Genomic DNA, 26345 nt, shown 5'->3' on the forward strand with positions numbered 1-26345 from the left:
TCTGTTTGTTGGGGACTATTTCCAGCAGTGGATTAATCTGCATTTGGTGCTGTAGTGAGGACGTGTGTGAATGTGTGAATGAGCATTTATCTTTGACACAGATGTGGGTTTTTTTATAGTTTGTACGTTTATGGCTAAAATGAATAACATGGTGTGTACGGCTTTGCACACACAACACAACACGAGATTAGATCAGCAGGCTTTTACTTTGAAGGATAAAGGTTTTGAATATAGCTGTTTAATGTGCAGCAAAGATGTTCATTTGTATAACACACAACCACAATGTCCTTTTAAAAGGAAGGAAATAAAAAGCAGACGAGGATAAAATCAGAGAAGCTGTTTGAGCAGCAGAGTGGAGCCGTCGCTAACGTCGTCAGCAGCACCTGCTACCTGTGTCTCATTAACGCTCACTCACACAGTCCAGCGTCTTTTACAGAGTCTCAGGGAGCTTCACACTCTCAGCTGCCTCTTCCAAAGAAAATACCACGTGTGAAGGTGAGTGTAGGCGGACAGGTGTTGTTTAGCAGCCGGGTGATAAGTGCTGGAAATCAGGGTTTGTGCCAAAAAAAACATATTAATATTAACTTTAATCTTCCAGATTTATTGATATGGTGTGAAATAAAAACAGAAAACAAAGACTGCAATGTGTTTTAAAAGGCAGCAGATTTACAGAAGACCTCTGGTTATCCACCATAACAACAACGTGAAATTTGTACTTTGCCCAAAATCAGTTTGGGTTGGTTTCACCGTCACTCCCCTCCAACCACAGCTGATCAGGCACGGTAGGATCTTAATATAACAGCAGGGTTTTACGGTCCTCGGCTCCCTCAGGCAGGTGGACCCTGTTTGGCAAACATTCAGTCAACTCCTGTTTTCAATCTCACGCTGCTTCTATAATTCAGCACAATCTGTTTAGAGCTGATTTAAAATTAAAATGACGAAGAGACAAAGCCAGAAGTGTTTGAAAGAAAAACATCTGCAGCGCATCTGGGATAAACACAGGTTTGTATATTTGGAGAATCAGCTGAAAAGGTTCTTGGGCTCTGCTTCCGCCTCGTCTCTTCTGACTGAGCCAATTTAAAATGATTATCCATGATTGGGATGAATTAAACCTGCTTTCAGGATTCATTTTCCCAGGTTTGTCATGTTCTGGGTGATAAGTAGCTCATGCAGGCAGATATTTAAAGTGGAGCCTCTGAATCATTCACCTGACGGAGAGGATTTCAGGGGCTGGGTGAACAGACACTGACACACGTCAACATAATTGCTTAGATAAGGTGCTGCTTTGATTCTGCAGCGGCTCCGACACTCACCATTATTTTCACACTTTGCATCGATTCAAAACACTTTTCACAAAATGACCCATCATGAAAGAAAACGGCGAGGCAGGAAGCTTCAGCACGTGTAAACACGTGAAGCTGAACACAGGTTATTAAGGATAATCACAGTCTGCTGTGTGTGCACGGAGAGGACACAGTAACAGAACCGACAATACAATGCAACACAACAACACAACAGTCCCTACACAGGAGCGCATGCTGAGTTCATGTTTTTTAAATGTAAAACAGGACAAACATCCATGTGCCTGAATGAAAATGTGCAACATTTGTGTGAATAGTGTGTTCAATTCAACACGTGTGACATGTGGTGATTCAGATGTGATTTGAGTCACCTGAGCGTCCCTGCCCACTCACACACCTGTTCCCAGTTCCCTCATCACCCCGAACATGATTTAAACCTGCGCTTTGGCAGCTCCTCTGTTTTTGTCTCTGTGTGTTTACCTGTGTGCCTGCTACCTGTGTGTAGACCTGCCCGTTTACCTGCCCGTTTACCTGCCCACCTGCTTGTCCAGCCATCTGTTTGTAAACCTGCTCTCCTTCAGTTTATTCGATTAGAGCTTCCTCTCTGCACCCGCCTGCCTGGGTCTGGGTCTGGGTCCTTCCCACCAGTGCTGCTGCTGCTGCTGCTGTAACACAATAAAATATGAGACCAACAAAAGTTTTCTTTGGACACTGCCTCTGATGGACGTCCTCTAACACCTACCAACAGTTCACTCATCCGTCTTCAAACCAACGAAAACCACTAACAACAAGATCAAAGAAATAAAGAAATAAACTCACAGCAGCAGGTTGGGTTTGATCCTCAGTCGAGGAGCTCGAGTGTTTGGGAATCTACAGGAAACAACAAACCAGGCTAATTTATGTAGGAACCAGTTTCAGGGAAAACAATGGAACCGTGTGACACAAGGAACAAAAACACACCTACACACACACACAGGAAACATTAAACATGAGATGATGAAAGAAACTCCCCTAATAAATTAGGTCTGATCTGTTGCCACGGAGACCCACCTCTCCTTTCATCCCGAGACCCAGACTCATTTATCTCCATTTATTTGATGGTAAATCAGTAACCTGCCGAGAGGGTCATTACATCAGGACTCCCACTAACACCTGCGACCAGATGAACACACACACACACACGCACACACACACACACACACACACACACACACACACACACACACACATTGAAGTGTGACATGTTGAAATTCACTGTCACTCCCTGAACATCTCAGCTATCTGTTCTTTTTCTATGTCGGACTGAACCTGACTGTGGGAGTACGCACAGAAATCTGTCCACAACATCACGCTGCCTTCATGGTGCTGCTGAGTGCGTTAGGAATATGATCATACACACAGTGAGTTACATGACAATATTTCATGCGGCTGCCCTGTGCTCAGACTCGCGACTCAAACACAGATCTTGGTGGATCCAGATTAAAATCTGATCATTACTTTTGTCCAAATCAGCAAAAAGCACGAGAGAGGTTGTTTAAAATGCAGTTTAAATGTAATTTGTAGGTGTGTGCATCAGACTAAAGGTGAGTTCAGACACCTGGCTCACATCAGCTGCACTGACCTTTAGAGGAAGATTCTTGGAACCAGACTGAATCCGTCCAGAGACTCAGTTCTTTTCTCAGTTCTTAACTCTTAGCTTTGTGAAAACAGGGTTCAGTCAGAAACTTTTCCTGTTTGATGTAAATATCAACAGTCGTCTCCTCTGTCGATCTCACAGGTTACCGACTCTTTCTTCTTTCTCCATTTCATCGCTTTTCACCTGACGTTCTGCAAATTTAACAAACATTATCAGAACCAATTCACCGAACACATCAAAGACTGCACCTGCCTGAACTCATTCCAAGAACGCGCGTTCATTATTTCACTTCAGTTTAACTGAAGATTGAACTCGACTTCATGGCCGTTTCCATCGAGCACAAAGGAAAAGTGTTCTTTTTTTCTTTCCATTCAACTTTCTGACACAGAATACAGACTGATGACTGCAGCTGATTACAGGCGCCTCATGTGTCAGACAGGAAATAGTCTTTGATTAACCGGCTCAGCTGAAAACCTGAAAAGCTAAAGTGAGAGAAAGAACACGAGGAGACAGACAAATGGACCTGGAACAGGACGAGCAACTGAAATCACCTGTTTCTGTTTACGCTGATGGTCTGTAGTTAAAGGAGCAGTTTGACATTCTCACTGTGAGTCAGGTGAGGGGATCACTCTCCACCACTCTCATGTTTGCGTGGTCAATGTGGGGCTGCAGCTAGTTAGCTTAGCTTAGCACAAACAATGATAACAAAGGGAAACATCTAGCCTGGCTCCGTCCAAACCTCTGAGCTCAAAAACTACTTGTGTCAAAACAACTTGTGCTTTGCATAATTTTTTTTTTTGGCCCTGAAAAGCTCACATGTTATCACCGTATAAAGTTGTCAGGGAAAATGTGCCAGCAACAGTTGCCTCCTTCTGCATCCAGCAGTTACAGAGCAACATGATTGATTGACTGATTGATTGTTTGATGGATTGATTGATTGCACTTAGCTGCTAAATGCTCCACTGTGTTCACCAGCTGGTGTCTGAGGTGGAGGACAGAGGCTTTTATTGGAGCCTGTTTGATGGAAGTGGGATCAGAGCGCTGAGACTGAACCGTGCAGTGCAGCGTGGAGCTTAAACGAGGTGATGTGTCGATGTTTCTGCTGCAGCTTTAAACAGATCAGATCATGTGTCGGATTAAACAGATAATCAGAGACCAACCTACAGACGGACCTGACCTCTGACCCCTCCAATGAAGTGTGTTTGTGGCAAATGAGGACCACCGCTTCATAACTCTGTAGCTGTTATACAGATGTTCCACTGTGGACATCATGTGACGTTCAACATCTGCACACGCTCCTCCTGTTCTGACCCACTTCCACAGTTTGTGAAGCCATGTGGAAAATATTAGAACAACAACAACAGTTCCCATGTTATCTAACTTAATTAAAATGATCAGTGTGGCTGATGTGTCAGTCACAGACCAGCACCGAGAGTCTCTGAACACCTGAGGGAAAACGCAGCTTCAACAAAACCTTTCTGAATAAATCCGCTCTCTTGCTTCTGTGGTAAACTCCAGATGATGACGCAGCAGCACTCACACAGTGACCTGCTCTGAAAGTGCACCTGTTCCTTTTGGCATGGAGTTTGTGTTTACGTATTTAAACATCTTCCAGACTGGTTCGTGATCTCGGTTTGTAGAAAAGAAGGAACATAAATGAATAATTACACTGTGAAATGAAACAGGAGCAGGGTTAAAAATTCATGCGTGCCGTGCAGCAGAGTGGTCCGGGCGAGCTGCTGCATTCAAACAAGCAGGAAAATGCTTCTCTGAACATTATAGAGCGAAAAGTTTGAGTCAGTCTGATATCTGTGCCTCTCAGCCGGTGCTGATTGCGCTTCCCTGCAGAGCATCTTTCAGAGGCTGCATCACACTGAATCAATACAGCCTCTCTGATAAGGGAGAGAGCGGCGATTTTTTTTTTTCTTTCTGACTCTCGAAGCTGAAGTGTGGGTGCTCAGAGCCGTGCAGAGAGACAGTGCTGATTTCTTCAAACTCACTCTGAAACAAATCAGTTTGTTAATTCCACACTTTACAAATGGAAGCGATGGCTTCAAGCCAAACGCCTTCATCAATGAATTTTACCTCAGTTTTAATTTTAGTTTTATTTGATTCAGATTCAGGCTCCTGAGAAACATAATTAGGGAACGTTCCTCCCTAAAGGGAAGCTGCCTTCGCTTCTTTGCTCCTAATTTAATTTATATAAATATAATTTTCACGGCCCGTGGATTTGCTAATGGCTAAAAGTAGCTTTGCCATTGAATTTAACTGGTAAACTGACCAGAAACAAACCTCCTACCTGTTAGGGAATAAAGACACTTTGGAAAAGTCAGACTGAAGGGAAGGTGATCTCACACATACCGAAGGAAAACAACAGCAGCAAAATAAAAAGGTTCAAAACCCTCAAACAGACGCAGGAATCACAACTTTTCTTTCGGGCGAAAAGCAGAAAAGTTTTCATCCAGAGTCGAACTCATGACGTTATTTCCCCACGAGCTGGTGTAACTCAGTGCAGTAGCCCAGGTCAGTCCTGTGTCCCGTTACTCACCCCTCCTGAGGAGATGATCGATCTGCAGCAGCTGTGCAGCAAAATGCCAAACCTCACACGACCACGCTGGAAGCAGACTGCTCGAGTTCTCGGTCACTGGTCGTTTCCACCCAGTTGTTTCCTTTCTGATCTTGCTCGCCTGTTTTCTTTTTCTCAGCTTCAGTCTAAACTGCTTCACAAGAATAATCCTAATAATCCTCTGCCCGCTGAGGTGCGAGTCGGCCATTAAGATTACGCCTGCCTCCGCAGCCTCTCTGTCTGTGAAATGTTTATAGAGATAAAACTCCAAAGTGAAGTCAAGGCCTTTTGGTAAAAACAGGATTTATATACAATTGGACTCATGCGAGAACCTTTCATATGAGCAGATCTGTCCTTAAGTGGCTCGATCAGCTCTCACCAGTGTCCTGGTATTCTCTCTGCTCTTGGGTAATTTATGAGCAGTCAGACCTGACGAACACTCGAACGCGTCGATGATACTTGTGAGTTCTTCTCCCGCCGCTGCTCTTAGCTTTTTTGTTGTGAATGAAAGTTTCCATGCAGCCTTACAGAGAGGTTTCATAAACGTGCATTTACTCCTGAACAGGCGACTTTCATCAGGTTAAACCGAGACATTTCCAACCAGCTTCTGATTTGGTTTGGTGAATCTGACTTTATATGAGAACAAAAATGTGGAGTGGATTTTCCATTAGTTTTGATTTGACATCAGGTTTGTCAGGCTGACTGGAATTGGTCTTTCACCAGGATCAGCTCACAGAGGTTTAGAGCAAAGACCTTCAGCCGCAGCTCAGCTTTACATTTAACACATGACTGACTCAAACAAGAAGACAGAATTTTCTCTGACATTTCCAAAGTAAAGGGGAATGTGTCCTTCAGCCATGGAGGGGGAGCAGAGTGTGTGTGTGTGTTGGACGCAGCGTTGGAGGCGAGTTGGAGCGCTTGGATCTGGTTCTGGTTGCTGGGTCTGGTTGCTGTGTTCGGTGCAGCTTCAGCACCATGACACTAAATCCATATCGACACGAGCTTCTGAAGCTTCTCGATGAAGATCGCCGCTGATTATTCTGCTGCCGGTGATACGGAGAGCGCACACTCACAGACACACACACACACACACACACACACACAAACAAACACACAAACACACACACAGAAGCACAATTGATCCACTATGTTAGTTAAAGCCAAAACCTTTGAGTGAAATTCTTTTTTAAAACCACAAACCTCTAAACTGAGAGAGAACTAAGGCAGATGCTGAAATCATTACCTAATCCATCTGTTGTAAACACCCAGCATGCAAACTTCTTGTTTCAACTCTGACCTACTGTACTCACTGTAAGTTATGAGCACAGAGTTTTCTGGTGTAATTAAGGAACCAAGAGCAACATTTCACCTCCAAATGAAATGGTTTCGTTAATATGTTCCAGCTGCTTGTTTACAACCTGACTGCTCATGTTCCTGCCCCGCTGAACTCTGTCCTGTTGCTCTGCGATGCTGCTGCTTTTCTGGAGCTCAGCAATCGACTTGCTGCGTGAAATGTCTTCGCAGCTTAATCACAAGGTCGTCGTCTAATTTTTAAGTGAAGAAACGGCACAATCATCCTCTGAAAGCTCCTGAATTCAAAAGCAAAATGGCAAAACCTTTCTCAGGTCCGTACATTCCTACAGCCTTGACAGGAACACATGGCGATCACACAATCGTGGTTTGATGCCCATAGCACGCACCAGATGTGTCGCACTGTCGAGCAGAAGAAGAACCAACTGCACCCTGAAATTACTGCCTCAGTAGTTAAACTATCACAATAGTAAATCAAGGAGGAAACACGCCTTGTACACTTCTTTACAACACGGTACAGAGCGTTTTATTCAATTTGTTCTACAGTTTGTTCTCTGCTTACCGTTTACTTTCTTGTATCTGTAAAGAGAGTTAATTTAAACTCCACAGTTTCATGTTCTTTTATTCCTGCACTGTCTTCTTGTGTCCGCTGTGTGTGGCCTGTCTCTTCTCATGCCGCTGTAAAACCTTATATCTCCCAGGGGACAAATAAGATCTTAATCTTAATCTTATAAATTTGTGGACTGACTCTGTGGTCCCCAGATGGGTGCACAGTGAGATGTAAGATGTCAGGCCTGGGTCCTCACACACACAAACACAAACACAAACACACACACACAGATACTTGACCCCGTCTGATTAAAGACTCACAGCGGCTGCTGGTTCGGCTCTAACGTCTCCGTCAGACTGAGTGACTGATTAGACTGATTGGTCGTCTGATGAGATAATTAAACAGATTCATTCGCTCCAGGGGACCGAATCCCTCCAGAGAGGCAGAGAGCAGATGTTAACACAGACTGAAGTTATCAGTCAACCTGAATTCCTTCTCCAGTGTAAGATATAACCTGCTGCGAGGAGGCCAACTCACATCAACGTCACATCAACATTTTTCAAACTTGTGAGCTACTTTTCCACTTTGTAACCAACTTCTCTGTGTCAGACTGTGAACCTTCAGCTAAACCTAATGAGCAGATGCAGCTTTTAGATTTTATCTAAAAACAACAGATGATTCTGTTCCTAAACTCATCACACAGGTACATCGATGACAACACTCTGAAACTCACTGAGACAAATGAGCACTAACACATGGACTTTTTTTTGCACACACATTTTCTATTATGACTTTTAAAGGTGATTTTAAATGTGTCGATATTTTTGTTTTGCTCCATCTTGCATGAGGCCAAAAAAAATTAAAACTAAAAAATAAAAATGAAATCGAAAAATGAAAGTGAAAAGAACTACAAAACGTTAACAACAAAATCTTTGATCACTTTTAAGTTTTAAAGAAAGTGAACCCATCACTCAAACTTTCATTTCTTCATGATTAGATGACTAAAATGGCCTCTTAGCTGGCGTAAATAAAAAAAAAAAGAAAAAAAATCAATTCACAGGCTCAGAATTGTACAAGATGGAGCTGCCAGACCTTTAACACAGAGCGAGAAAAGAGATCTGCTGCTGGTTGAATCGATTCTAAGATTCAGTTCGGGATGTTTAAAGCACTGCGAGGCCACAGATTACATCTCTGCTCTCCCCTTATCAACCTGCTGCAGCCTGAGTTCCTCACACAGGAACCTCTCAGCTGTTCCCAGTGAAAGGTCGAGAACTGAGGAGAACCGAGCTTTTTCTGTTCAGGCTCCGCCGTCAGGAAAGCACCTGCCTGAGAGTCTCACGTTTACCATGAGCCTTTCTTCTGGTCTTTATTTATCTGTTTATCGTGTTTGTTTTTAATGATATATTTTTATATATGATTTAGGAATAAATGTGTGTTTTAACCTTGTACGTTTGCCTTGTAAAGCACTTTGTACTTTGCTCATTATATTTTTACTATTTCTTGGTGAACTCTACAGGAATCATCCTCTCACGTCTAACTGCTTGTTAAATAATAAAGATGCAGTAAATAGTTAAAATATACTATAATACACTGATAATGTTTTTCTTTGCTTAAGGTGTCGACAGTGTGTGTTGGTTGCAGGTGAACAGGTTCCTTTTCCTCCTCATGGTCCTTCAGGATGAAACAAAACAAACGTGACTGACAGCAGTCACTCCGCCCGCCTGTCCTGCCTCCTGCGCTGAGGGGAGTGAAAAACAAAGTCTGAATAAATCTTGCTTTAAGCAAAGTGGGACGTTCTGTGTGAGAGAAACCGTCTTGTAACTGAAACATCAACTCAGGCTGAAATCACAGAGATTGTTTCTGAGGACCAGAAAGAGAACGATCGAACCAATTAACAGCCAATCACAATCAATCTACAGAGCCAGTAATCCATGAACAGCACACTGAGCATGTTCGAGCTCACACCTGAGAGGACGCATGCAGTGGAAGCAAAGTGAACCCAGTGTTCAAACTGTAGAACGATGAATTCCAGCGTAGGACTCTGCAAATCATAGTCATGGATGTATTAAGAGAGCTGCCACTCAGTCTGTCCCAGTGGCTGCTCGTGATGAGGAGCAACAAAAAGCATTTCCCCATAGATCCTCATTATAAAAGAGATGATGATGATGATGATGAAGAGAGCACGGCTAAATGCAGGGAAACCTTTTACAGATGGAGAAAACACAACAGAGGCTTTCCTCTGTAGTGCAGAGGTTTTGTTTGATGTACGGCTGAATAAAGGCACCGTCGTGTCCAGGACGGTGTTCACTGTGAATGTGGATGAAAGTGAGAACATCAATAACATCCCACGTCTCACAGTCTGCTGACAACAGACCATTCAGAGACACACGAGCAGCTGAAAGCATCAACACACAGACCCGACGGCTGAGCGGCAAAAGGCCGGGACAGGGATCACTCCAGCTCATTAGTGGTCTGGAGGAGAGAAGAAATCCTGCACAATGCCTGTACTGGCCTGACTGTATACTGTATGTGCTGCTTTGAAAAGTGGGGGTCAGCTTCTGGGGACTGTTACGTGTTCACAACATCATCTCTTCTACAGAATGTTAGCCAGCGGTTCCCAAGTCTGTTCACGTTGAGTTATTCAGAGAGACAGTCGGATACTGTCTCACCCCCACACTTCTCCACCATCAGACATCTGATACTCACCGAAGCCACTGAGCCAACAAACTCCCAATAATAATGTCACAAACTCTTAGAGCATAATTTGGAGAAACCTGTGGCGTGTAGACCGAGTTCTTCAGGGTGAAAAGTTTTGGGTAGAAACTTTTTGACAAGTAGAATCCACGTCTGTCTGTCAGACTCATAATATATTCAGTGGAGACTCTGTAGGAAATGAATCAAAGGTAATAGGCGTATTTTGTCATAAATAGCATATGAATTCTTTTTGAGTGATTAAACCATGTTTAAAAAAAAAACTGCTTCACTTTAAAACGTTATCTCTGACGTATCGGAGCGAGAGTGTGGAGGACATGATCACATTAATAAGACAGGTCCTCCTCCAGCAGGCGTCTGTGGTGTTTACAGCAGACACACACTCAGCTGTGGATTCATGCTTTTAACCTGCCGTCATCGCGTCGTGACGGAGAGCAGGAGTTTTCCACTCTTCATTCATCATCACGTTCACACTGCAGCTTCACAGACAACCAGAATAATCTGCATCTGCAATCTTCAGCAGCTTTAAAGGAGGATTTCAGCACATTTAACACGCTCCATCTCTGACTGTTTACTCTGCTTAGACCCGTAAACAACACAATAAAATCCATTTGTTTATTCACATTCAGGTGTTCTCAGGTGTTCAGGTGTTCTCACGGTTCATTCCTGCAGTACTTACAGTTATTTATTAGAAAGGTGATCCTCACTATTTCTATTTAATGTGTAAAAACTGTTCCCTGTCGTGTTATAATCCTTAGGTTTTCAGTCCTGGCTGATCTGGTGACTCCTCACAAACTGGAACACTCTGCCCACACCATTACTGCTTGTTTTATGAACGTATTATACTTTGATTCATGTCTTTCTGCAAAGCAACATACAAATCAAGATGAGTGTATAAATGAGATAATCCTGCTGTCACAGCAGACGAAGCTAAAAAAACAAAACAGACAAAAACTAATTCCCTTTCCATCATTATTATCATTCCACACACCCCCCCCCCCCCCCACCCCCCACACACACACACACACACACCCACACACCCCCATACACCCCCACCCCCCACAAACAAACATAAATATGAAGGTGGATAAACACTGAGACGCTGAGCAGACGACGCTCAGTCGGTTCCAATAAAGATTTTTTCCATCCACTCACAGTCAGATTCATGGAACCTGAGCAATGTCTCTCGTTTGGCTTTGTTAACGTGTCTCTGTGTGTTTTACATGGTTGATACACAGCATCGGGTGGAATGAACCAAACATGACGCAGAAATAACGAAGCGACTCGGCACAGTTAGCATCATAAAAGATAAAGTCTGATCATTTAAAGAAAGACACTGGACATAGACTCTGTCCTCTACAGCAAACCTGCAGAGCCCAGCACCTGTTTAAGCACGAATCACGTGACCTCAAAACAGAGCAGGAAGCAGAAGACAAAGCGACTGTCGCTGTGACTCTCATATTTCTGGAGTCGAGTTTCTGTGTCAGATCCTGTGAATCATGCAGAGCAGCAGCCGGGAGAACGGCCACTGATCACTTTGTGAAGTGGAGGATAAACGCTGCCCATTCTCAGATCTGGCACTGAGGTCTTCACTGGTCCCACCAGGAGTCAGGGTCTGATTCCCGATCCGTGATCCATGTCTGTGCTTTAATGCTGTCTGCTGAGATGGCTCCACAGGTGATTCCCTGCCGGCTGCTCTGCTAGCTGGCTGCAAACTGTGGAACGGATTTCCTGAACGGAGGCGTGTCTCAATGTGACGTGGAGTAAAGAGACACGCCTCCGTTCAGGAAATCCATTCCACAGTTTGCAGCCAGCTAGCAGGCGAACACTGAGCAGCTCCGGGCAATGTTTGCAAAGCCGTTGTACCGAGGGGCGGAAGCTCCGTCGCGATCTACAAGTGGTAATAAGTACCGATTAGCTCGATGCTAACATAATATGGAGAATCCCATTGACGGGCTAGCGCATTAGCATCGGTCGCGCTATTAACTTTTACACGCAAACGATAAACCAAAGCGGGACACCATAACAGGTGAGTCATACAGGTGATTCACACACCAACGACATATCACTCACAGACCGATGTCCCAGGGTGGACAGGTGAAATATCCAAACATTAATTAGAAATACCCTTTTTGTTGTAATGGCAACATGGTGATCCATGTTGTAACCTCAGCTGTTGTCAGTGTGTTTTCTTGCTGGGAGACAGATGTTGTCAGGTTCTGGTCCCAGAGCTGATCCTGGGATGTGGATCCAGTGCTTTGTTTGCATTAGTTCTTCCTGGCTGTGAGATGAAGTGTTGTGTCCGTGAAGGGAGCTGTGTGCCAGTGTCTCTGCAGACGGTGAGCGAGGCCCTCGTCCAGCGTCCGTCCAGCCAAACGCTGTGTTTGGTTTTGGCCACAAACTTTTTCATTTCTGACGGTGAGACCAGGCCAGCAGGGCTTTTATTTTGGAGCGCTGACTTCTTCTTCCCTCTCCATCTGCCTCGCTCCTCTTTCACTTCCTCTCACTGCCTCCTCTTCTTTCTGGGATCGGTTCAGTTGAAATCAATGAACTATATTGATATTAAAGCTGCGTCTCTCTTTCCTTTCATCTTCTCCTATTGATTCTGTCCTTGCTCCTTTTCATCCCTCCGCACTGTGACTCATCAGTGTCGATGTACTGTGCAAAGTGATGTCGTGTTTTCTTACTTTTGTCCGTCAGCAGCTTCTGAGAGATGAAGGCAGGAGAGGGACGACAGGTTCCTGATGGTTCTCTGTGGACGTCACTGGTTGAAGTCAGCGCTCGTCGCAGACACAAAGAAAGTCAAAAACCAAAGACGATGCTCTGAGATTTGGCATCATGTTGAACCAGATGAGGATCTTTGCATCCTGACCTGTTTTCACTCTGATATATTCTGATCTTATTGCTCATGTATTGGACTTTGCTTTGCTTGTTGAGCTGATACTGGGTTCTACCATCGATAGCTTTAAAAAGAAAATGCAGCGACCTTTCATTTTTCATTGCTCTCATGCGTGTCGGCCATTTTACAAACAAAACAAATGTTCCCTTTTCAACCAGGGGAGAAACAAGAAATGTGAAGATCAAACATTCCCTCGCTCACACGCATGCACATTTTTATAAGCAGTAAATTTCTGATTTGTATGGTGACATCAGTCTCTCCGCCATTTTGTCGATATCTTTACATCTGGACATGCTCCAGGGGACAAATCCCGCTGATTTCTTTCACTTCCTGTCCCCCCTTTCATCTGGTGCCAAGATCAGCAAAAAAAACAACAACAACAAAACCGGCTAATCTAAAAACCAGACTGTCACGTAATTTCCTTGCAGGACTAGGGTTGTATTGTGGGTTTTGATATCGCCGTGTTTTCCAGGAAAGTGTGCTGCGCTGTGCTGCCCCCTGCCTTCTCTTCCCTCAGCCTCCCTTCACAGCAGAACAGCAGCAGGTGGCTGATGATTCTCCTGAGACTCATTTATGAGAGATCAAGCATTTTCCATTGTTGGCCCCAAGCTGTGGAATAGTTTGCTGCTAACGATTAGATCATCTGACCCACTGAAATCTTTTCTTCATCACGAACACGTTTTTATTTATTCACCGTGTGATTCTATTGTTTTTTTATGATTTTATCCAGATATTCTGTGGTCGTATGTCTTGTTTTAGTTTGATTGGAATCTAAGAATCTTATCATTTAATCTCTCTGTGAATCACTTTGGTCAACGTGTTGTTTTTAAATTTGCTCTACAAGTAAACTGACCTGACTTTGTCATTGCCAGGTTGTTTTCATATTGTTATATTGCATATTGTCATATTAGGAGGCTGATTACAGCCAGTTTAAGAGAACATGCCCGAAAACACAGGATCAGAAAACAGGTTTAGTTTTCATTTTGTTTTAATTAATCACAGTCAGGTAAACAATCATTCCACAGACTGAAACAGGCTTCTGTTATCACAACGTTACACAGAACAAGACCAATGCCCACAAGGAAGGACATTTAACATTTGTGATATTAAAACTTCCCATGCTTTTTAATGAGGTAAAAAAAACTGTAATTTCACAACAGCAATCCAAAGACATGCAGACACATCTCTTAACGAGACTCACAACGTGTGCTGAACAAAGAGTTTGTGTGACAAACAAACACCTAAATGATGCAGCCCTGCTCAGATTTGTCTGAAGGCTTTGGTCCCTGAAGGTTTTAGGTTTTGGTTGTGTTCTTTCTCTGGAAAGGCATGAGGAGCTTGTGTGCGCAAAGTCTGAACTTCTGATCCCTCACGCTGTAGATAATGACATTCCAGCAACTGTTGGTGGCCAGAATCCAGAAGGCGAAAAAGGAGAAGTTGCACCATTTATTCCCCAACACATTCCCCACAACGAAGACGGCGATGGGCGTGAACGACGCTGTGAACGCCACTGTTAAAGTCCCAATAGTCTTAGCCGCCTTAATATCAGAGAATGTGGGATTGGTGGTGTTTTGGCTCTCGGTCATGGCCAGGTGTTTCCTGCGCTTCGAGTGCTGCCTGATGCTGGACAGAGAGATGATGTTTATCACCACGGTGCCGCCGAGGAGGGTGAAGTCAAAGGCGGGGAACAGGAGCAGGATGTTCCAGGCCTGGCTCGGGAACTCGCCGATGGTCCCCAGCGCGTAATTACACATCCGGCTGCAGGAGTTGTACTCCAGAGCGATCTCGCTGCTGAAAACCATCGGAGACACGGCCAAGAAGAAACTCCCCACCCAGGAGAGGACGATGAGGATCGTGGTCCTTTTCCGAGTGATCACGGAGTCCTTGTGCAGCGGCCTCAGCACGGCGATGCTTCGCTCGATCGTCAGCAGGAAAATAGTCGTTATGGAGACCAAGGTGCACCCAGCAAAGATGGGACCGATAATGTTGCACGGGTGGAAACTCACCAACTGAGAGTTGTATGAAGTCCACTCTGGAACAGAGTCAGTCACCATGAGATAGACCTCGGCGTAGACAGACAGTGGCACCACAAATATCCCCACAGCCAGATCGGCCACAGCGAGGGACGCCTTCAGGTATCCCTGTGGTGTGTGGAAGTGTTTAGTCCCCAGAACCACAGCCAGAGTCACCAGGTTCCCAAACAAGATGGCAAAGATCAGCAGCACCATGAAGAGCACCATGAGGATTTTGTTGGCCAGCGTACAGCAGCACACGGTGCAGTGTGCCGGTTCAGTTCTGTCCAACATCGTCGGTGTGCTGGTTTCAATCATTGGATGAACTGACGAAGCAACATTCACTTCATGACCTGAAAAGAAAACAGGCAGAGAAAGGTGTCAGGTCAGAGGTACGAACTCAATCCAAAAAAAAAAATTCCCACAGAAAACACCTCCATGGAGAAGCAAGTGAACGTCATCCATTCGCGTCTGGACGTAAAACTCCTGTTCATGTTTTGAACGGGTGATGTGAGGTGACAGCCGGAGCTCTTCAGGTCTTGGGTGGAAATGAAACTGGTTGGCTGATCCGTATGAAAGATGAACAAAACCTCAAAGTTCCCAGCCTGTGAATGTAAAAGCTCAAAGAGAGGAGTCGACTACAACTCGCAAAGTGCGTTTCAGTATCACTCGATCCCTGGATCAGTCCCTGCGATGGCACCTGGACTTCTTAGAGTCTGGTTTGTGCCACAGGTGTTAAATGATGCAACGCCCCGCAACACAGCTGAGACTGGATCGGATGTGGTGAAGAAACCAAGCTGAATAATAGATTTAACAGTTAGAAATGAAGGCCATGGAGCCTGGTGGCCGGATGATTACAGTGCGTTCCATACAACCACAACAGCCCTGGGTCCCCCTCTGTGTCCAATGAAGGCAGAATTTGTCACAACGGCTGTCTCAGTCCTAATTTGTCTCTGTGTCCCTGCGTTCAGCCACATTCCCTCTTCACCTACGTTTCTCTGAGGCTTTGCACTCACTGCCTCTCTCCTTCTACCCACCAGCTGCTCTCAGACTTTCCCACCTGTTCCAGTTACCTGACTCCCACATGCACCTGCATCCACCGACCACTCTCAGTATCTGACGTGTACCTGACCCTTTACCCCAGAAAGCTGCCAGATCGTCAGTAGCTACGTTTCCATCTAAATGTGGAACAACCTTTAACAGTTTCCATCCACTGCCATGAAACCAGAGCAGAAGAAGAAAGAAGAGGGCGCAACAAAATGAGATTATTAAATAAGTTAAACCTCATGTTAAATGTTTCAGGCTCAGGCTTCGTGTCATTTATTCAAACACTTCCATGATGCTTCAGGATTTTTTTTTTTTCAGAGCCCACCTTCTGTTGCTTTGTGCCTTTGTTTTCAAGTCTCTTCTACCTGAGCATGAATCTGTACCTGCACCTGCCCACCCTGTTCCCGTCCACCTCTGGTGACAGCGATGTGGTGACGTCACGATATGCAGCATCACCTGGCATAAAACAGACGTGGTTTGACATCGCACAGCTCGCGCGCTCCCCTCTGCTGGCTCGTAAGGCCCTTCGGTGCTGGATGGATGGATGGATAGATGGATGGATGGATGGATGGATGGGTGGATGGACGCCACTCACTCCAGCGGGAGGAGAGGTGATGTCATAATCAGGCCGGACAACAACAGTTGTAATAGTAAACAAAACCCAGCTGGCGCTCGCGGCGTCTTTAATCCGCAGAGACACAAATCTACACGCGCTGCAGAGCCACGCAGCTTCCTGGACATCCTGCCTCAGGTACGATCACAGGTGAATTTACACACAGGTCAGTTTAATTTGGTCTGATTCGGGTCTAAATGATCCATTAATTTGTGCTGTATGGGTTAAACGCGGTGAGAAGGAAGATGCACATTTACATCCTGAGTCAGTTGCTTTGTCATTTGCCTCCAAGTCATTTTTCAGACATGAAAATCCTGCACAGCTGAACGGAAAATCCACGCATGGTCTTGAAGAGAGACATTTTTTTCCGGTGAGAGCAGAAACTGATTCAGAAATGTTCACTTCAATTGTAAAGAGATAATTAAACTGCTCTGTTTTTAGAATGTCCACGTTCGGGAATATGACAAACACGCAGCTATAGGCTACCCTGTCATTACTTGTTTAGCTTCCCAGTTTCAGATGCCACATCCTCAAGCTTTTTTTTCACTGTATATCCATCCACAGTGCGCAGTCATGCAGAAAGCTCTCGCATATCCAGCCAATAATCCTCGGGATGCAAAGGGAAATCCATAAAAAAAAAAAAAATCACTTTCCAGTGCGCACGGATCAGCGCTGTCCAGCAAGACACCGCGCGTATTACAGGAAAGAAATCTATTTTCCACTCTGTCACCGTGTTTTACTGTCTCTTAAGGAAATGCACTCATAGCTTTGGCTGTTTAAGTTTCGGGAAAACGCACGGTTCTTACGGCTTTTAGCGCAGCCCCAGGTCCGCTGGAAAGACCCTGTTTAAAACCAGTTTCCCCATTTTATCGTGGAAGGTTAACTCATCCACCGACTCGCATATTCACGGTCAGATAATATTAAATATTCCAGTCAACTCTACTTACTTCAGCTTTAAATGCCCCTCGAGACGCAGAAGCCAGCGGTGCGTGAAGCAACATTTCCCCGCTGGATGTCCACACAGCAGGCTTCCTCTGCAGCTTAAAACATCCCGAAGTCCTCAAGATAAAAACCAAGACGGAAAAAGGTCCATGACCGGGAGCGCGAGAGCAGATGTTGGAACATGTACGGGAGGATGGATCCGTGGAGCCGGACGCCGAGCTGTGGTCCGTTCTGCTCCGGAGACACGGCTGAAGTGTCTCCCCCGCTGGTTTCTCCATTGGCTCAGGATGTTGATGACAGAAGAGCCCCCCACCCCCACCCCGCCCATAGTCTGAGGATGAGGATGGTATGGTTTATTTGACTGTGGATTCGTGGCTGCAGTAGAATTCCCCTTCATTAACCAGGATCGCTCCTTTCCCATAAACCTAATTTAGTTTTTCCTCTTTTCTTTTTCACTGAGTTTTAATTTCAGGCTTGAGTCTTTTCAAAGAAACCGACCTCACCACTGCAGCCTGAGTCACTGCTGCAGCATGAAGATTAGGTCCCACCTAACCACCAGGTCTGAAGTTTGACATGAGATCTTCAGACTCTTTTTCCCTTTTTATGATTTTTTTCTCCCTCGGACGTTGTTACAGTCAAATTGTGCAACATTACCCAGAATTCCATGAACCATGAAGCACCATGCTTACTGTGTGTCAGCTGGATTGAAGGAGAAATTTTCCTTAACTATTGTGTTTATTCAAATTACAGCACAGTCAGTCTGGGGTGTTAATAACGACCCAGGAGCGTCGTTTAGCACAGGAGCCTTGCAGCAAGTTAATCTTCATACACTGGGTGTGCAGCACACTGTGGGCTGGAGGTGAATGAGGAACGTGGCGAGAGTGAAAATGACATGTGGCACCTCTGGTTCTCCAGACCTAACTTTCCGTCCTCTGGCAGGCCGATGTGAGGACAATGGACCAGCCCTGATTCACACCTCTGAGTAAAAGTTTTTACAACAAACCAGTTTGACAGCTCATCTTTGACTTTGGAAACCACAGCCGAGCAAAAGCAAGCTCAACTCAAGATCCACTTATCTGTTCAGGAGCTTTTGACAGAAATTCAGTTTAACACATCTGCATTTTGTTGACAGTTTAGCAATCTCCGTCTGCTGAGATTGCTATGTCAGCTGGTAATGAGTTTAAAATCAGGTTTGTGCTTTGCAGATGTTTGTCCGAAGCTCTTCTCTGTCTGAAGCTAAGTTGCAGTTGCAGTTCTGAAATTCAGCACAAAACAAAATATATAAAACAAATTCAGGGAAAAATGAAATGAAGTCTGGTGACTCTGTATAACGCCTGACCCGTTTCTGTCCTGCCTTCCAGGAAGCTTCAGAAACCGTCTGACTCCAGCAGTCTGAGTGTAGTAAACACTGCATGTGTGTTTGATAGTATCAGTTATCTGCAGGTTTGGCTCCAGTCCTGCACTGACAGCAGTGGACACAACAAAACAAAGGCATAATCCCATGCTTCTCTGTGTGTGGTGGGTAATCCTTAATCCAGAGGTCACTGCAGCTTCAGATCACAGCGTGTTGAGTTTGTCTCTGGATCTTAAATCAGCAGAGCAGCTATGTGAAACCTGTCAGTATTATTTCATTACAATTCTTACATATTATAAAGATTTAAGATGAATTCCACTCATTTGTTAACCCTCATATATGTTGTTTCTGTTCCACAGCGCACTTTTAAAATACAAAAAACAGAGAAGGCGTTGCGCTCTGTAAATAAAATTCCTCCATCCTCGTTTCTCATGTCGTGACTAAGCGAGGCGCCACATTAGGCAAATTTAGCCGAGAGCAGCCAGAGTCATTCCCCAACAAGGAAGTTTCACCACCTTCACCCGTCACCTGATCAGTCTCCAGCCGGTACACCTGGCAGTACATAGACCCCCCCCCACCACCAGCACTCAGTCCTTGCCAGGTTTGCCTCCAGCCTGGTTTGCAGGAGGCTGCCAGGAATCCCTGATACCTCCACCAACATGCCAATCCAAATGCACCTCACGGCTAAATGTACTGCTGCCTCAGCTCACAGTGAAACAAACAAGTGCAGGAGCTGCATCTAATCAGAGCGCTGCAAAATAACAAGCTCCAAATAACATTCATTTGCACACAGATATATGATGGATCTCAGCTCTTGCTCCAGGACGTTTGACCTCTGTGACTGACTGTCTCTCTGTGCTCCTCGCAGGGGATTCATCACTTCTCAAAGAAAATAAATGGAAGCAACTCAAGTCACACGTCCCCAGACTCAGCCTGACACACAGTGTCTGTTATCTCTGGAAATGTTGAGATTAAAATACATTTCTGTGGGTCTGAATAAAGCGTGGCCAAATAGCACTGTTCTGTATCGAGTTCTGCTTCGTATGTTAGTACCACCACGCTATAAATTTAATTTTGAAGTTACAGCCAAACTTAACGTCATTGCGCCACAGCCTCAACAGCCTACTCACTATCTGTGGAACAGCTGTCAATTTTATATCTCAGTGGAATCACAAATTCCAGGAAAATGGAACAAGTTCAATCAAAGCATCTGAACCGCAGCAATCAGAAATGACTCGAAAACCTGAATATAGTTTTCATTTCCCTTCAAAGATGAGAAAAACACAATCTGACAAACAGAAAGGAGTGCAACCAGGTTTGTTTTCCTGCCGCTGCTTCCGTTTGTCTGTGTAAAATTGAAGCCGATGCAGCCTGTGATGATTTCTTTCACACAAAAAGCTCCTCGAAGCTTTCTGTCGAATAAAGTCTGCCCCTCCCTCCACACCGTCTCATCGAACACAGACCCAGAAATGCTGCTCTGTCAGCTTATTATGCATTTCATTTAAAAGTCAAGTAGGCGCACGGAAATAACAGCCTTATTAATACTGGTGTTGGACTGAAATGTCAGTTTGAATTTCATTACCGCAGCTTCCAAATGAAGAGCTTATTAGGTTTTAATGGAGAGCGTCAGTGTTCCAGCACCAGCGACCTGTTTCTGGGGGGTTTACTTGAAAAAAAAAATTAAGTTGTGGGAAAAAAACTCTGTTACTTACATGGAAACATGATCATTTGCTGTCAGCAGTTTCAGTTCAAATATTGACTTATGCTGAGTAAGTGACATTAATATGCAGAGTGAACCTTGTATTTTACGGCACACAAACTGAATTTAGAATCACCGGCTGAATGCAGATCGAACTCTGTTCTGACAGTCACGTTTGCCTCACAGTGAAACGGGTGATTGACTTTTCTTCTCTCACCATCATTAGCTTCATATTTAACATCAGCATGTTAGCACGATAACAAAAATGATCAAAGCAATCTGAAGAAATACTTTTACCATGAAGGAAGAATTACTGTGCTGCACAAAGGTGTGTGATTTCCCATTTTCATACACACTTACCTGGATGGGCATCAGTGACGATCCAGAGACAGAGGAGGTGTTTTTTTTTCTGTGTGAGGCATCATGGTGAGAAAAGCTGCAGCTGTTTACCTGTGAACAGCTTTGACCTCTGACCTCTGTGTCTCTGGACAGACCTGTTGGACATCAATATTTCACTCAGAGCCTCTCCAGGGCTCGCTCAGGTTTGTCTGGAGCGTCCACAGAGCAGCTTGTAAAAAGCTGCCGTCCCAGGAGGGGACTGTTGATGTTGATGATTGGCAGGTTAAAAAATGTTTAGACTTCAAGTTGAAAACTGGGACAAATGAGGCTGAAATGTCTTTAGATGTTTGTTTCAACAGCACTTCAACGACTATGTTTCAGCCTGTTGTTAGAACCTGCTCCACACTTAAATTTAGTCATTTAAACGCTGCTGACCTGAAGGTAACATGTAACTGTGATGTCTAATTATTCTAAGTTTTCAATGAATCTTTGTTCACTTTTAACCTTCATTAGCAGAGTGCGTGGTTAATGTTTGCCTTTTTATTAATCCCAGCCTTTTCTAACTGTGACTGTGGCGTCACCATGTGTGGAAATATCAGAAGCGTCTCCTTCACCACCACCCATATCCATCGTGCTTGGTTGAGGGATCAAACCGGCGACCTCAGGCCGGTCCAAAGTCCAAAGCTACACTCTGTACTTGCTGCGCCACAGCTGTCGACAAAATGTTTTCATTGTATGTGACAAAGTATTGCGTCATGCAGCGTAACCCACCGTTCAGTTTGAACATGTCTGACAACAGGGCTCTACTACATAAGGTTATTCTTCACTGAACCACATTTCCTACGTGTGTGAAGACTTTACTTGGTACTTATCATGAAAGTTAATTCATGTTAACCAAAGTCACGTTGCACATTATATGTAATACTTACGTCCTTGAGCGGAAGACTCATGTATCTCATGGCCCTGAAAGTCATAATGCTGGATGTTATCATATTATTAAGGGTATGGACAATGACTTTGGTTGCTAAGGTAACTGCCAATGAGGAGTTGGCCAGCTGGGCCTCTTATCGGTGCCGTCTTCTGCTAAACTAGAGACAGACCAGTGTAAATCGGAATTTAAAGACCTAATGAGAGTTTCCACGGAGTGTTACTGTGGCCTTTACAGTGCTGCTGTGAACAGCTCTGCTAATTAAACCTGAGACAAATGACTGGAAAATGTGGCTGAAATGCATTAGGTCTAAGGGGGGGGGAGTTCAGAGTGAAGCAGATAAAGGTAGAGCAGCGAGGGAGGGGTCATTTATAAAGAGTTTAAACCTGTAACTGTTTTTGCCACCTGGGGGCAGAAGAAACCAGCTGTGAACACAATATTGACATGTTATCAACTTGTGCCAAACTTGTTAGCAAACAGCTGCTTATTTCCACGTCCTGTGGAGACAGATAAACATGGTCTTTCACCTGGAGGGTGTCTCAGTCCAGTGTTCCCTCTTTTAGCTCCGTTTTTGGTCTCCACCAGCTCCCGAGGGAAATATCTGGCTCTTTAGCTGCTAAATGCTCCTCTTTGTTCTCCAGCTGGTCTCTGGCTGAGTCTGTCTGCTGTTTGCTGCTGAGCAGGTAGAGGACAGATGTGTGTGTGTTCAGTGTGATAAAGACACTGAGACGTTTTTTAATCCACCACAAAGGACAAAGACTGGAAGCAGGCATTAGATGCCAACCCTCCAAATATACCTTTCTGCAGAGTCACTTTTTTGTAAGCTCAGGATTTTGAAAATGTACAAAAGACAGAGAAGCTGCTCAGCAGATCCTTTGAAATGAAAAATGTTCTGAAAAATCTCCCAAACAACTGCCTTAATAACTCTGAGGACCACTTTTGGCAGACTTGGTTATTATATTCTTTTCCTTATCTTACCTGTGTGCAGTCCCATCAGAACCCATCAAATTTCCTCTTATCATTTCTGGAGGAAGGCACAGCATGACTAATTCTTTTCACTGGCCGTGTCGACCCAGGTGGGATCTGACTGAGAAATCTTCCCAGCAAAACCTGAGCTCTGTGAAATTTACTCTGCATTCACTGAGCAACTCTCAGCAGGGGATCCAGCCTTGATTGTCTGAACGGTCGGGTCACACATGGCAAAACATGGGCAAAGGAGTCAATACAAAGCTGCTCTACCTGTCAACAAAAGGGACATGAAACAACCTTGGTCAACATGAGCTCATGGATTTCTCTGAAGTGCACAGTTCAGCCTTTGTGTAGTCCACTTAAAGTACTTCCTTTCAAGTCACTTCGTCTCTTTAAAGTCGCTCAGAAAGGAATTTAGCAGCAAAAATGGCATTAACATTGTGTTTCTCCATCACAGAACGATTATGGAACAAACACATTTAAAGGTGTGCAGACATTCATGGTTTGTTTGCACTGAAAGAGAAAATGATTTTTCTAAGATTCAGAGGGTTTTAGTCAGAGGAGAGTTTATGTTCTGCAGTTAAACACATACACATGGTGTCTGTTCTATAGATTATGGAAAAAATACAACTGATCAGCTGAGTAAATAAATAAAATGTTAAAAGTCTAGGTAATTCAGGACTTAAATGGATGACCTCAGGACTTCATGGTCTCCAAGACATTGGGAATTTCCTCTTGCTGTGTGGTTTAAAACTGTTCTGGTCCTCTAAAGGTAGAGCTTCACACCTGTGGCCGGTAATGTTCTTGAAAATGTCTCTACATTTGTTTTGTTCCCACAAGAAACGATGAATTTCTGACCATCGTGACTATGGAGTGAACAAGCGGATCAGCAGTCATGTTCAAACACACACCCAACAATAAAACTACCTTTCACCTGTTAGTAGCTGTTGACTGTAAATGACTCTGTTGATGGTCTGTTTTCAATTTCAGCCACTTTCTGTGTGCTTTTATTCTTTTAAATGCCATTTTGTTACAAGGCTTTTATTTTGAACGTACTTCCTGTTTGACCGTTTTGCCGACCAAAGGAAGCGTAACGGTGTAAAACCGCCTTTCGTTCAAATTTAAGCACCGGGCTGGAACGGGAACAAGGTATTTTTCATTTTCTAACGTTGTGTCCATTTCTATGTATTTTGTGAATGTAACGGGGAGAGAACATTTAAATGCATTTCTGTTGTAAAGGTTTCGCCGAAAGTTAGCTTCTTCTTCTCTCTCGCTAGCTTTAGCATTTTCGGCGCGTATATTAGCGGTTCTGTCCTTAATGCTGATTTATATAAACAATGCAGTGTATGGATTCTTTTTGTGTTTGTGTATTTGTAAAAGCTTATTTGTGTTATTTGTCCTTTAGCTCTTACGGTGTTTACAGAAGGAAGGAGTTTAAGGAAGGAAAGATATGTTTGATATGTATGAAGGAAATTTGGCTTCATGTATTTGACATTTAGAGCAGGTTATACATCGTTTATGTCCTAATCACGTTCTGCTTCGCTTACGCTGAATAGAGGTGAAGAATAAAAGTGTCTGAGATGAAGTGTAATGCTCTGAGGAATTAATCCATGCACTTACAGGACCATCAAAGAGATTAATGCCTCAGGCGTTGCTGTGGTCCCACTGTGGACACCCCCCAGTGCAGGGATTCATTTATGCTCCAGCGCAGGATTCCAGCACCAGATGAATGTGTCAAACATCATCAAACCACGCAGCGTGTTCATGATTTATTCCAACGCCCTGCGAGAGACAATTGTAGAGTGCAAGCAAAGTCAGTTGAGTCAGTCTTCTTTCTGAAAAGTGAAAATAAAGTGTGGATCAGTGCCTGTTTCTGTCATCTCCCTTTATATAACTATACTCAAGAGCACAGTGACCCTGGTTCATCATAGCATTTCATGGCATTTCATCGCTGTCGAGTAAACATACCCCCAGAAGCCATGCTGTTTTTATTTATCTGTGTTTGTCTGGAGAAGTGGATCGAAGCCGGTGACAGGACAGGAATATTTTGTTTGTGGTACAAGAACAAGTGCGACAACTTAACGTGAACTCGAAAAATCTGTTTCCATCAGGCTCAGCTGCACCTTCTGTTTTTCAGTGTGCCCACTTCTCCCCCTCAGACGGTTTTCCAGCTTTGTGTTTTTATCTGCTCATTGAATAAAAAACAGGCAGAGACTCACCTTGTAAAACTGTTTTGTGAAATCACAAAATATGTGTGATAAAATGTTCTAAACACGATGTGCAGGCGCTTTCAGCCCGTCCCACAGCTGTGTCCCACCCACTCCTGCTCAGTGGCCTGTCCATGTGTTCCCAGTGGCAGCAGTGAATCTCCACGCTCATCACTAAACGTGTCCTCTGTCAGTGAAGAGAGGAGGATTACTGAGCCTTTCTATCGCTTGACTGATGTCGACTCTGTCAGTTATCAGTACGTATCAGAGGGTTCTGGGCTTGAACCTGCCAACTGGCCGAGGCCTTTCTGTGTGGGGTTCACGTGTCCTCCCCGTACCTGTGTGAGTTCTCTCCAGGTGCTGTGGTTTCCTCCTGCACTCCAAAGACATGCAGGCTGGGTGACTGTGAGCGTGAATGGTTCCCTGTCTCTGTGCGTGAGGGGGAGACAAACTCTGGTGTCCTGCATGAAAGTTGGACATGTTGCGTGTCCATTCACTACCCTAACATGTTTCCACCCTGATGCATAAAGGCCACACTACTTTCTGCACTGGGCTTGAACTCTGGCAGTAGACATAAATCACGAGGAGCGACCTTGCAGATATGAAAGTAATTCCCAGGATGAGAGCTGAGCCCCTGCACATGATTAACATCATACACATGGGTCAAGTCCATGTTCAGAAGAGGCACGAGCTGCATCTCTCTGTCATCAAGCCACTTCAAACAACTTCACAGAAGCAGAGCAACAACAGAGGAGAGGAAGCCCAAGGGGAAATCATACAGTATACAGAGAGATGGAGATCATTACTGTGGAGTGGGGGAGGATGACACAACAGCCAGCGAAGACAAAGGCGCCCAATCCAGACGGCAGCCGGCACGCCACAGCCAAGTGTTGGATTAATTCACTCTGACTGTGACGTGCTCGCTTGTCTGTGGGGAAAGACAATCACTGTAGCCCCTTCCTGCTCTTCCTCCCCTCATACCCTGACTCCCCCCTCCTCATAACTTCCCACCTCACCCCTGCTGGGTCAATCTCTGGAGGGCTGATGAAGCTCGGCTGGGGGCTGATGCTGTGGATTTCAGGCGACAGATGGGAGACTTTGCAGGCAGCTGAGCCTCACGGTTCGCTGGCTCGGGCGGCTGCGTGCACTGTGCGCGGCCGGTCGCTCTGAGTCACGTTTCCGTGTGCGTTGATGTCATCTCTGTTTGGACTTGCGTGTCCGAGCGAGGGCGGGGGCTGCAGGAGAGAAGTGGTTTGTGGG

The 26345-nt window shown here is 44.7% G+C and overlaps 1 protein-coding gene across 1 annotated transcript; it reads right to left on the reverse strand.

Moving 5' to 3' along the window:
- Nucleotides 1-14104: 14104 nt before the first annotated feature.
- LOC121186334 (5-hydroxytryptamine receptor 1B) lies at nucleotides 14105-17605 on the reverse strand. The gene is made up of 2 exons (XM_041045028.1): nucleotides 17595-17605; nucleotides 14105-15340 (listed from the first exon to the last, which is right to left on the reverse strand). The coding sequence occupies exon 2, from the start codon at nucleotides 15303-15305 to the stop codon at nucleotides 14271-14273; it is 1035 nt and encodes a 344-aa protein (XP_040900962.1). The 5' UTR covers nucleotides 15306-15340; nucleotides 17595-17605; the 3' UTR covers nucleotides 14105-14270.
- Between the last annotated feature and the right edge of the window lie 8740 nt (nucleotides 17606-26345).

The sequence above is a fragment of the Toxotes jaculatrix genome, chromosome 8 (genome assembly GCF_017976425.1).
Source record: "Toxotes jaculatrix isolate fToxJac2 chromosome 8, fToxJac2.pri, whole genome shotgun sequence".
In the NCBI taxonomy this organism is placed as follows: domain Eukaryota; kingdom Metazoa; phylum Chordata; class Actinopteri; family Toxotidae; genus Toxotes; species Toxotes jaculatrix.